At 35.3% G+C, this 14008-nt stretch overlaps 1 protein-coding gene across 1 annotated transcript in view; it reads left to right on the top strand.

Annotated features, from left to right (window-relative positions):
• The window catches only part of LOC132753803 (24-hydroxycholesterol 7-alpha-hydroxylase-like), a 46709-nt gene that overhangs the window by 29080 nt on the left and 3621 nt on the right, over positions 1-14008 (top strand). The window contains exons 6-8 of the mRNA XM_060744333.1: positions 1638-1736; positions 7710-7803; positions 12547-12680. Coding sequence (XP_060600316.1) covers positions 1638-1736; positions 7710-7803; positions 12547-12680 — 327 coding nt within the window. The remainder of the gene's footprint in view (positions 1-1637; positions 1737-7709; positions 7804-12546; positions 12681-14008) is intronic.

Here is a 14008-nt window from a genome sequence, read left to right as displayed (position 1 = left end):
CTCTGATTGCCATGGCAACCAAAAGAAAAAACTTTAATTATCTTCTTTTAAAAAACCCAAAGGGCTAGAGCTTAGATATTTGGCATGAAACATCTTCTAGTGAGTGTCTACCAAGTTTGTTCAAATAAAAGCCCTGGGGTCAAAATTGGCCCCGCCCCAGGGGGTCATTGATTTTCCCTATATGCATATAGCAAAAACTTTAAAAGTCTTCTTTTAAAAAACCAAAAGAGCTAGAGCTAAGATATTTAGCATGAAACATCTTCTAATGAGTGTCTACCAAGTTTGTTCAAATAAAAGCCCTGGGGTCAAATTTGGCCCCGCCCCAGGGGGTCATTGATTTTCCCTATATGTATATAGTAAAAACTTAAAAAATCTTCTTTTAAAGAACTCAAAGAGCTAGAGCTAAGATATTTAGCTAGAACATGTTCTAATGGGTGTCTACCAAGTTTGTTCAAATAAAAGCCCTGGGGTCAAAATTGGCCCTGCCCCAGGGGGTCATTGATTTTCCCTATATGTATATAGTAAAAACTTAAAAGATCTTCTTTTAAAGAACTCAAAGAGCTAGAGCTAAGATATTTAGCATGAAACATGTTCTAATGGGTGTCTACCAAGTTTGTTCAAATAAAAGCCATGGGGTCAAATTGTCCCGCCGGGTCATTGATTTCCTAATAGTGTATAGCAAAACTAAAGTTTCTTTGAAAAACTAAAGCTAGAGTAAGATATTAGCATGAAACATTTCATGGTGTCTACAAGTTTGTTCAAATAAAAGCCTGGGTCAAATTGCCCGCCTCAGGTCATTGATTTTCCTTATATATGTGTATAGCAAAAACTTAAAAATCTTCTTTGAAAAAACCCAAATAGCTAGAGTTGAGATATTAAGCATGCAACATGTTCTAGTAAGTGTCTACAAGGTTTGTTCAAATAAAAGCCCTGGGGTCAAAACTAGCCCCGCCCCAGGGGTGTCATTGTTTATAACTATGTATGTAAAGAAAAAACTTAAAAAATCTTTTTTTTAAAAACCCAATGAGCTAGAGCTTAGATGTTTAGCATGAAACATCTTCTTATGGGTGTCTACCAAGTTTGTTCAAATAAAAGCCCTTGGATAAAATTGGCCCTGCCGGGGGTGGGGGAGGGCAGATCATTGTTTTTCATTATAAGTGTGTACATCCTGAAACATCTTCTTATGGGTGTCTTCCAAGTTTGTTCAAATAAAAGCCCTGGGGTTTAAACTGGCCCCGCTCCGGGGGCCTACATACAGGTGAGCGACCTCAGGGCCATCATGGCCCTCTTTTTATGGTTATGTGGGTTCTTTATACCAAATGTGCTAAACACTGTCAATAAAAAAAATCCAGTTTTGGCTCATTTCAGTTATCACATGTATGCATTATGTGCTATATTTTAGAAAGAAACAAATGTTGAAGAATTAAATTGTTTTACAATAATTATTAAACAAAGGTAAATTTGTTTATGTAGTCAATAATTCCAGAATATTTCAGAATATTTTTGAAGGACAACAAGTAATACATAAATGTAATGAATAAAATACACTGTTTTTTTCTTTTTTTGCACTAGAATTCAAGGAATTGATATATTCTATAAATGTATAAATGATATGACATATATTTACAAACTTTCAGAACATGGTAAATGCTTTGTTAGAGAAATTAGATGGAGACAAGGTGACTCACAAGTTTGGAATGCTTGTTATGTTTGCATCTATTGCTAATGCTGTACCTGTAAGTTGTGTTTTTATACCCCCGAAACGAAGTTTGGAGGGGCATATAGGAGTCACCCGCTGGTCAGTCGGTTGGTCGGTCCAGCGGTCCGTTGCATTTTCCTTGTCCGGAGCATAACTTGAAGCCTAATGGTTAGAATTCAATACAACTTCATACAATGATCAAGCACATTGAGATGAAATGCATTGCACAAGATTTATAACTTCATCTTGACTAATTACAGAGTTATTGCCCTTTGTTACTTTTCCTTGTCCGGAGCATAACTTGAAATTTACTTGTTGGAATTCAATACAACTTCAATCAATCTTCAAGCACATTAAGAGGAAGTGCAGTGCACAAGAACAATAACGCCATTTTGACAAATTACAGAGTAATTGCCCTTTGATACTTTTCCTTGTGCAGAGCATAACTTGTAAAGTACTGGTTGGAATTCAAAACAACTTCATACAATGGTCAAGCACATTGAGAGTAAATGCAGTGCACAAGAACCATAACTCCATCTTGACTCATTTAAGAGTTTTAGCCCTTTGTTACTCATTATTGTCCAGTGCATAACTTGAAAATTAATGGATGGAATTCAATGAAACTTCATACAATGGTCAAAGGCAGTGAGGTGAAGTGCAGTGCACAAGAACCATAACTCTATTTGGACTAATTAGTTATTGCCCTTTGTTACTTTTTTGTCCAGTGCATAACTTGAAAACTAGTAGTTGGAATTAAATACAACTTCATACCATGGTCAAGCGCAATGAGAGGAAGTGCAGTGTACAATAACCATAACTTCAGCTTCAGTATTTGTAGAGTTATTGCCCTTTGTTCCTTTTCCTTGTCAGGTGCATAACTTAAAAACTAATGTTTAGAATTCAAAGAAACTTCTTTCAATGGTCAAGTGCAATGAGAGGAAGTGCAGTGCTCAAGAAGCGTAACTCTTTTTGGACTTATAACAGAGTAATTCAATAAAACTTCATCAGTGGTCAACCAAATTGAAAGGAAATGCAATATACAAGAACCACAACTATCTTTAATTGCCAACAACCAAAACCCTATTTCAGTTCTTTTGCAAGGTATTCTGTCATTTCCATAGCTGTCTTGCAGGGGTTTTTTTTGTCTATAGCATAACTTGAAGACTAATAATTGGAATTCAATACAACTTCATACAATGATCAAGCACATTGAAAGGAAGTGCAGTGCACAAGAACCATAACTTCATTTTGAATACTTACAGAGTTATTGCACTTTGTTTACTTTTCCTTGTCTGGAGCCTAACTCACGCCCGTTTAACTCACAACGAGTGAAAAATGTCCATCGGTAAAAATGTTGTGAGCAACTTCCGTTCCTCGTTGTGAGCACCCATCTTTGACGTGTGACACGATAAACAAGGTGAGTTTTTCATAATTTTTGAAGATTACAGACATTTATGTAAAAATATCGAAATGCAGTTAGCTAGCGATGTGTTTTCCGAGTATGCACATGTAAAGATATTGCCTGTTGGTGGACAATTTGATGGAAATACCGTGCGACGCAGTCACTCGGGGTAGCTGGAAAACTGGAGACAACTTCTCTTTGGACCTAATTTAACATTGAAAAAGTCGATTCTGGTGACATTTTGTGCATTCTAACCTAAAACAGATGCCCACAAGTCTTCAGCGTAAATTATTATCTGAAAGTCTTCATAGAAACGAAGATATACCCTTTTTTGCTTTAATCCTCGTTGTGAGCACCATAACCTCGTTGTGAGCAAGACAAGCGCAGTGGGTGTATGGTTTTAATATGTAATTCAGATGGTGAAAATATAATTTTCAATCTACCACAGCAATTAAAACGTTTTTGCACAGCAGCATTTCTTTGCAAGACGTTGTGCATACCCCAAAGGGAGGCATATTAGTTTTGAACTGTCCGTCTGTCAGTCCGTCAATCTGTCCGAAAACATTAACATTGACCATAACTTCCTTATAAGTAAACGGATTTGATTCATATTTGAACACAACATCCCTTAGCACCTTCCTACGGACCTGTATTTTTTTACCTTGACCCCTGAATGGGCCTTTACCTTGAAGGTCAAATTGTCCAAAAACATTTAAGATTGGCCATAATGTCCTGGCATAATGTTTAGGCACAACACATCTTTGGACAAGGCCTTTCAACTATCCCATATTCTTTTGACCTTGTCCCCTGAATGACCTTCACCTTGAAGGTCAAATTGTCCAAAAACTTAAAAATTGGTCATAACTTCCTTATTAGTATACGGATTCTACTCATATTTTGAAACAACACCCCTTTAGACTGATCTGTATTTTTTTACCTTTAACCGTGAATGACCTTCTAGAACATCCAAAAACTTTAACATTGGTCATAACTTCTTTATAAGTAAGTGGAATTAATTCATATTTGGACACAATCCCCTTTGGACAAGACCTTCCCACTGACCTATATTTATTTCACCTTGACATTGAATTACCTTCACATTGAAGATCTAGTTGTCCAAAAACAAATAATCTATCTGCTCCATAAATCAAAGGACAAAGCACCACGTCAGGCGCATTGTCAACTTACCGTGATAGTTCTTGTTTTACATAACTTGGTCAGTCTTCAGCTCAGGATAAACACATATATGTGTGTATCACACAGATTGTGAAATTGTTGAAATATTCATAAACACCCCGTGATGTTCACTCGTGCCACACTAGAGTATACGAAATAAAATACCTGATTAACCTCCACTGATTAGTTCTTCTGTTAATCTGATGACTTGTGAATATGAAGGATAATTTTCAAAAAAGAAAAAGAAGAACTATTGCAAAGAAAAACTATTGTACAAAAACGTTTTGATTGCTTTTGGTAGATTGAAAATTGTATTCTTGCCATTTGAATTACATATTAAAACCAGACAAGCACTGCGCTTGTCTTGCTCACAACGAGGTTATGGTGCTCACAACGAGGATTAAAGCAAAAAAGAGTATATCTTCGTTTCTACGAAGACTTTCAGATAATAATTTACGCTGAAGACTTGTGGGCATCTGTTTTAGGTTAGAATGCACAAAATGTGACCAGAATCGACGTCTTCAATGTTAAATTAGGTCCAAAGAGAAGTTGTCTCCAGTTTTCCAGCTACCCCGAGTGACTGCGTCGCACGGTATTTCCATCAAATTGTCCACCAACAGGCAATATCTTTACATGTGCATACTCGGAAAACACATCGCTAGCTAACTGCATTCCGATATTTTTACATAAATGTCTGTAATCTTCAAAAATTATGAAAAACTCACCTTGTTTATCGTGTCACACGTCATAGATGGGTGCTCACAACGAGGAACGGAAGTTGCTCACAACATTTTTACCGATGGACATTTTTCACTCGTTGTGAGTTAAACGGGCGTGTAACTTGAAAAGTACTGATTGGAATTCAATATAACTTCATATAATGGTCAAGTACATTGAGAAAAAGTGCAGTGCACAAGAACCATTTCTCCTTTTTGACAAATTACAGAGTTATTGCCCTTTATTACTTTTCCTTGTACCGCCTCCGTGATCGAGGGGTTAGCGTCAATGACTTCTAATCCAGTTACCTCTCTGGCGTGGGTTCGATCCCCGGGAGATGCTTTGGTAGTTTAGCGCGGAGGAAGGTTGTCTAGTACTGGTGTAACTCTCCAGGAACGATGGTTAGGAAACAACCCGCCTATATGACTGAAATAATGTTGGGTAAAGGCATAAAATGAAACAAACAAACAAACAAAACTTTTCCTTGTCCGGAGCATAATTTGAAAAGTACTGGTTGGAATTCAATACAACTTCATACAATGGCCAAGCACAATAAGAGGAAGTGCAGTGCACAAGAACCATAACTCTATCTAAAGTAATATCAGAGTTATTGCCTTTTGCTACTTTTCCATTGCTTTTTTTGTCCGGAGCATAACTTGAAGACTAATGGTTGGAATTCAATACAACTTCATACAATGATCAAGCACATTGAGCACAAGAAACATAGCTCCATCTTGACTAATTACAGAGTTATTGCTCTTTGTTTACTTTTCCTTGTCTGGAGCATAACTTGAAAAGTACTGGTTGGAATTCAATACAACTTCATACAATAGTCAAGTACATTGAGACGAAATGCAGTGCACAAGAATCATAACTCCATCTTGACTAATTACAGAGTTATTGCCCTTTTTAACTTTTCCATCCAGAGCATAACTTGAAAACTACAAGTTGGAATTCAATACAACTTAATACAATGGTCAAGCACATTGAGAGGAATACAGTGCACAAGAACCATAACTCCATATTGACTAATTTACTAATAACGAGTTATTGCCCTTTGATATTTTTTCTTGTCCAAAGCATAAATTGTAAAGTATTGGTTGGAATTCAAAACAAATTAATACAATGGTCAAGCACAATAAGAGGAAGCGCAGTGCACAAGAATCATAACTCTATTTGGACTAATTACATATTTATTGCCCTTTGTTACTTTTTTGTCTAGTGCATCACTTGAAAACTACTAGTTGGAATTCAATACAACTTCATACATAGTCAAGGGCAATGAGAGAAATTGCAGTGTACAATAACCATAACTGCATCTTCAGTATTTGCAGAGTTAGTGCCCTTTGTTCCTTTTCCTTGTCTGGTCCATAACTTAAAAACGGATGTTTGGAATTCAATGCAACTTCATACAATGGTCAAGGGCAATGAGAGGAAGTGCAGTCACAACTATCTTTAATTGCCCACAACCATAACTCTAATTCAATTCGTTTACAAGGTATACCTCATTTCCGAAGCAGTCTTGTGGGGGTATTAATCACATTTAGTTGAAAAAGAGTGATTATAAAAGTATGCATAGAAAGTTCCTTTATTGATAATGCAAGGTTCAAAAAGAAAGTGAGAACAATATAAGAGGTTGGGCAGGGTTTTAATATAAGCTTGCATACTCGCAAAAAGCATGTGCGTTTTGAAAAATTATGATTTTGTCTTGACTGGCAAACTTTTGTGAGTCAGTTTGTAAACTAAAAGTAGAGTGTACCTGCAGTACGCACATCAGCAGGATTTTAAAACATTTTCACTACTTCAAAGTTATGTAAATTCCAGAATAAAATGTACAGATGAAAGGTATTGAATATGTTTAGAGCCAGCCTCCCCTGCCTCATCACATTTAACCTGCAAAATTGTAAATTCTGTTCTATTTTGATGAATAAACACACACTAAATGCTATTGATAGTGTTTGATTTTTGCATAATTTGCAAACAAGTTCATGGATGATGCAAGGTGAAAATTTGAAATGGGCGTCAATGGATGAGTGGTTAATGTCCTTAACTTCCTACCACTTTCCCCTCACCACTGTAGGTTAGAATCCTGCCAAAGACTTTTGATTCTTTCATGTGAGGAAGGAATCCAGTTAGCTTAGGGAATGCAGTTGTTCTACTCTGGTGCCCAATCGTGCCTGAAATAATGCATGTAGGGGCACCTGGGGTCTCTTTAACAAGTAAAGCTGGAAAGTTGCCATATGACCTCTACTGTGTTGGTGCAACATAAAACCCAACCAAAATAAAATGAAAATAATTTGAAACCTTGGAAATTAAATTCTCATTTTACCAGCTAAAATATTTAGATTTGTGGTTCTTAATAAAATAAGTTCAAAAATTGCCCAGCTTGGAGTCACTTAGTTAACATAATTATAGTAATATGGGAAAACGTATTTAAATGTAAAACTGCATGTGCTAGAGTTAAGATATTGTGAACAATGCAGCAATGGACCTCTTCAAAAGTTGATGTATAGTATAAATCATGCCCCAGTGATAGAGACACATTTATTATATTGACTTGTGTAGTAATCATGTCCTAAGACTCTACAATGCCACAAGCTTAGATATTTGGTCATATAGCATGACAGTGAAGCCATCTATAAAACTTATATAAATCATAAAAAGTTCCAGACCAGTTTATTGATATTAATTGATATGATAAATTGTAAATTACAGGCGGCTTATTGGATGTTGACCTACATTTTGACCAATGAAAATGTCCAAAAGAAAGTGTTAGCGGAGTTGAATGATGTATTCAAGGATTTCAAAGGTACTGTTCGTAACAAACAAGATATCACTGTTTGTTTTTGTAATGGATTTGCCTTGCCAACCATTACAAAGTTTAAGTGTTTTTAATATCAGAATACAAAAATTAAGCTACCAGCAGTATAGAGTGTTATCAAACTGCACAGTTGTAAAGGCTGGCCTGCCTCGGTACTGGTGGTAATAGTGACTTCACATTCAAGCAGATTTATGGGTTTAAGAATAAATTTTTTTATGTTATTCTGTATCAAAAATATAAATGAGTAACTTTACTCTGGAGGAGTCATGGTAAAAGATGAATCTTTTTGAAAAAATAAGGTTGTGATTTGGTAGATACCCACTTGAAGATGTTTCATGCTAAATATCTTAGCTCTAGCTCTTTGGGTTTTTTTAAAAAAAAAAATTAAGTTTTTATTATATACATAAAGGGAAAAACAATGACCCCCCTGAGGTGGGGCCAATTTTAACCCTAGGGCTTTTATTTGATTAAACTTGTAGACACCCACTAGAAGATGTTTCATGCTTTATATCCAAGTTCTAGCTATTTTGGTTTTTTAAAAGAAGATTTTTTAAGTTTATACAATATACAAATAAGGAAAATCAATGACTTCCTGGGGTGGGGCCAATTTTTACCCCAGGGCTTTTAATTGAACTTGATAAAAGAAGATTTTTTAAGTTTTTACTACATATCTGCAAATGATGTTTGATATTTGATTGATTGTTACAATCTACAGGTTGAAGATTGTATGAAGAACAATGACTTCACAAATTTTGATAAATACCTGTTATCAAGTCCTAAAACATTTAGTTTTACCATATTAGGAAGTATTGTTAGATATGAAATGATTTATTGCTAGCTATGACATACCATATAGATAAACTACTTCAGAAATCAGGTATGAAAAGAATGAATCATTTTAAACTGTTCATAGCTATATTTAGAATGATTTCTAATATGAATGAAACTTACTATTGCCTTATAAGTGTATTTTGAATATGTAATATTTATTTATATCTTTACTTTGATAACGAATGGAAACAAATTTGCATGATGATGCATACATTTTTAACTCACCTGTCACAAAGTGACATGGTGAGCTTTTGTGATCGCTTTTTGTCCGGCGTCCCATCGTCCATCTGTCCGTAAACTTTCTCCTCATAAACTGCTAAGCCAATTTCATCCAAACTTCACAGGTATGTTCCTTTGGTAGTCAACTATAAAAATTGTTCAAAGAATTTAATTCCAAGCAGAACTTTGGTTGCCATGGCAACCAAAAAAAAACTTAAAAAATCTTCTTTTAGAAAACCGAAAAAGCTAGAGCTAAAATATATGGCATGAAACATCATCTAGTCAGTGTCTACTAAGTTTGTTCAAATAAATGCCCTGGGGTCAAAATTGGCCCCGTCCTGGGGGGGTCATTGATTTTCCTTATTTGTATAAAGTAAAAACTTAAAAAATCTTCTTTTAAAAAACCCAAATAGCAAGAGCTTAGATATTAAACATGAAACATCTTCTAGTGGGTGTCTACCAAGTTTGTTCAATTAAAAGCCCTAGGGTAAAAATTGGCCCCGCCCCTGGGAGTCATTGATTTTCCTTATTTGTATATAGTAAAAACTTAAAAAATCTTCTTTTAAAAAACCAAAATAGCTAGAGCTTAGATATAAAGCATGAAACATCTTCTAGTGGGTGTCTACCAAGTTTGTTCAAATAAAAGCCCTAGGGTTAAAATTGGCCCCGCCTCAGGGGGTCATTGTTTTTCCCTTTATGTATATAATAAAAACTTAAAAAATCTTTTTAAAAAACCCCAAAGAGCTAGAGCTAAGATATTAAGCATGAAACATCTTCTAGTGGGTGTCTATCAAATTTGTTCAAATAAAAGTCCTTGGGCTAAAATTGGCCCGGCCCAGGGGGACATTGTTTTTCCCTTTATGTGTATAGTAAAAACTTAAAAAATCTTTTAAAAAAAAACCAAAAAGCTAGAGCTAAGATATTTAGCATGAAACATCTTTTAGTGGGTGTCTTCTAAATTTGTTCAAATAAAAGCCCTTGGGTTTAAATTGGCCCGTGGTCATTGTTTTTCCCTTTATGTGTATAGTAAAAACTTAAAAAATCTTCTTATAAAAACCCTAAAGAGCTAGAGCTTAGATATTTATCATGAAACATCTTCTAATGGGTGTCTACCAAGTTTGTTCAATAAAAGCCCGTGGTTTAAAATTGGTCTTGGCCTAGGGGCCTTTATACAGGTGAACGATTTCAGGGCCATCATGGCACTCTTGTTTGAAGGTTATAATTGGTAAAACATGCTATTCAAGTTCCTATGCTTTTCTGTAATGTTATGTTAAAATCCTTTAACCCATAGCCTGCTGGCAGAAAATGATTCTACACATGGCACCAGTGCAGACCAAGGTTAGCTGACACATCTGTGCCTTCTGATCAACGTCTGCACTGTTCTCTATACAGTCAGTACATATTGTAAAATAACTATGATGAATGTTTATATTGTCCATATTACACATATTACAAAGACAGAAAATTCTATTAAAGATATTAAGCATGGTTAGGGTAAAAGTTATAAAAGCCCAGTTTTGAATTTTGAAGTTAAAGTGGTTGCAATATCAAAAGTCAGCTGTGCTGACTGATGGTGTCTCTATATTGGGGGCAAGGGCTAATTACAATATAAATGTAATCACTTGATTCCAACAGATCACAGGGTATAACAGTATCTTTGTTACTGAACACAAATTGATACATCTACATTTTGGGAGACAAATTGTTTTTGCCTTAGCTGTCTGTCCCTCCACCCGGATTAGATATTATAGGGATAGGGTTTGTGTACAGTTTAACATTATGAGGTTCATTCTGTATAAACTTAGTTCTTGGGTTAAAAAAAGAGCATATGGTGTTAAAGGATATCAGAAGATCAGATGAACTACAATGTCTATCACAAAACAATGTAGGTCCACATTAAGCTCGTTCGGCTTTCACAGGTCAAGCTTTGGGTGGGATTTTGATGAAACTTCACAGGATTGATAAGTTCTCCATATTGCCATCATGTTTTACTTTGCTGCACAAAATGGCCACTAGAGATTAGAGATGGTCAAATTGCTTGAGGGAATTTGATGAAACTTCACATGAGTGATCAGTACTAACCCTACTTGTGCATATCCCTGGGATGTTCTGCTTCACTGCATAATGGTCACCAGAGCTAAAAATAGAAAATTCTTGTCTGGCTTTCACAGATGAAACTTCAGCTGACGGGAATTCAACAAAATATAATAGGGGTGATCAGTGCCAATCCTAGTTGTGCATATTTCTGGCATGTTAAGATTTGCTGCAAAAATGATCACAAGAGCTAAAACTAGAAAAACCCAAGTGAAACTGCTGGCAATTCAGCGAAAATTCACAGGATTGATTAGTACCAGCCGTTGCTGTGCATATAGCTGGCACATTCTGCTTCACTGTACAAAATCAGGGTTTCTATTGACGCACATTTCCTGCGTCCTTGACGCAAAAATAGTAACCTAGGACCCTCAATTACTCTAAGTGTGCGTCCATGGGGACGCAAATTAAATTTTCCTCCGTAAATATCATTTGGAAATTCCTTCCGCTTCTTTAAAGGAAATGACGTAATTTGGTAGACGGGTTCTAATATTGAATACAGCAGAGTTATCTTTCTTGCAATTAATTACAGTTAAATACGGAATAAAACGGCGCACACTAGAATTTAGTCGACCTTAAAAAAGCGCCCCAGTCTATGCGTTTTTTGTTCTAAAATAAATCGTAAAACATGTCGGCTGCTCCCCCAATTTTAATGAAAAGTGGCTAAGTTAACTTACCCGTGGCTCGTCCAAAACGAGACGACCACGGATATGAAATGCAGCCATTGCGTCTCAACCAAACAATGTAATCCATTTGCCTCGGAAAATGGATGTTTGAACTTCCAAAATAGTAGATACAAAATAAATTGTCCGTCATCAAGACGTATGTCGGACCAGATGTGAAAGATCTTGACTTTATGCAAGTTGCACAAACATTCAGCCAAATGAAAGAAATGAAAAAATAAAAAGTAACAATAAATAATAAATAGTTTATATTTTTTATTTTATTTAACAAGGTCAATAAAAATGCATATGTAGTTGAACAATGTATATAAATGTAAAGAATTAAACCTAGACAATATATATAAGTAATACCTTACTTTAAAGTAATAAATGATTAGGACCCTCATATTTTTCTCTGGGACCCTCATATTTTATGAGCACGAGTCCCTGGGACTCTTAAATAAAAATTCCTAGTAGAAACCCTGCAAAATGACCACTAGAGTAAAAATAGAAAAAAACTTGTCTGACTTTCATAGTTAAACTGCTGGTGCTATTCCTTCCTTACAGTACATATATGGGAGACATATGTTTTTTCAACAAAAAGCCCTTCTAGTTAAATAAAACATTCTCAGAATATTCCTGACCACTTGAGAATTGGTATAAGCAATTTTGTTCTAATACTCATACTAAAGTCTTGAGTTACTAAAACTTTTGTAAAGTCTGCATTTCAAGTTTGCCACTTTAAGCAAATTGGTAATTACTGATAAGTTATCTATGAAAGCCAGTTAAGAGGATCAACAGCCAAGATGTGACAGAAATGTGTAAAAATCTGTGTAAAATCCACAAAAACAAATAAAGCCCAAATTTCTGATTTTCTTTAATTTCATAAAAATATTCAATTGATAATGAAAGGTTTTTTATATGACAGGGAAAAATGGAAGCTGTATAAAGGAAGCAGACTTGAAGAAGCTGAAGTATCTACATTGCTGTGTGTATGAGACAATTAGAATTAGAAGTGAGGGAATCATTGGTAGAAAAGTGGTTAGAGATACCAAGATAAAGGTAAAAAAAAACACATGGAACATGTTCCATTGATTAGTAGAAAACAGAGATATGTGGCTGTCATTAAATATTGGGTTATCGGTATATCATTGTTATTTAACATTTGATTCAATATAGATTCACATTTTCGAATATGGATACAATTTATCTTAAAGTACCTAATCTCACACCCAACCTATTCTCAAACCTTTTATTCATGAGCTGTTATTTATTTACTAGAAGTGACTATGATGTCCTCAACTTGTGTGCATTAAAGCTTAGATTCTGACAGACATGTATGCAGCTGTTAAATTAAAACAGTGCATAGTAAGGAATATTTACATTAAATATGTCTTATTACTTAGCATAATTTCATACAAATTGGTAATACCTTTGTAAGTCCTGTAAATACACCATTAACTATTTGTAAAAATGAATATTATAGACAAAAATATCTTAAAGCAGGTACCTGCATCCTGTATGGTATTTCATTGTCATGTGATATTCATATGACAATCACTTCATTGGCTAAACTAAACAGTAGAATTTAGAGATACTTGAAGGGGTTTGAGATTAGGTTCTTTCTTTTAAGAGGCCATGTCAGTTTTACAAAAGAGGGTTGTGCTTTTCCAAGATGGAAATGGAGCTTTTTTAATTGATGAATTTCAGTCAAATTTTACAGGAATGTTACATAAAGATTAAAGTGTACATATGTAAAGAATTTTCATAAAGATATATTCTTAATTATACTAAAAGACCTCTTGAATGCTTAGAGGTTTGAAAGTGGTTTGTCCACGATAAAACCCATTTTCCCTATCTTGCAGACATCTCCCTATTTTGTTTGAAGAGAGATAGAAAATACATGGTTGATGTCAGGATGGAGAAGGTTTATCCGGTGAGCGAGAAAGTGTATCTTGGCGAGCTTTAGCGAGCCAAGATTCACTTTCGCAGCGAACCGGATAAACCTTCTCCACCCCGACATCAACCATGTATTTGATTTATCCTGCTTTTTATCATGTTTTAAGAATAATTAAATGGTTTCATTCTTCTTTTTCCCCGATAAAATAGCATCTAAATGCAGTTTTGTTTTGCTGCTAAACATGCGACGTCATCATGTGACGTAGAGTAATGACTGGAGATAGATTATAAGAATCTTACACCAGCTGCCGGTACAGACTGGAAGATCTAGCTCGAGGGTGACTGTTTACGGCGGTAACGAGGCTCTGCCGAGTTACCACTAAACAGTTACCCGAGAGCTAGATATTCCCGTCTGTACCAACAGCCGGTGTTTGATTCTTTTTCTTGCATATTACATATCAATTATTTTCAGAACAGAAATTACGAAAACT

The sequence above is a fragment of the Ruditapes philippinarum genome, unplaced genomic scaffold (assembly GCF_026571515.1).
Source record: "Ruditapes philippinarum isolate M1 unplaced genomic scaffold, ASM2657151v2 ctg126_1_1_1_1, whole genome shotgun sequence".
Lineage (NCBI taxonomy): Eukaryota > Metazoa > Mollusca > Bivalvia > Venerida > Veneridae > Ruditapes > Ruditapes philippinarum.
Note: the sequence above shows the minus strand (reverse complement) of the source record. Positions and strands in the feature narration are given on the sequence as shown.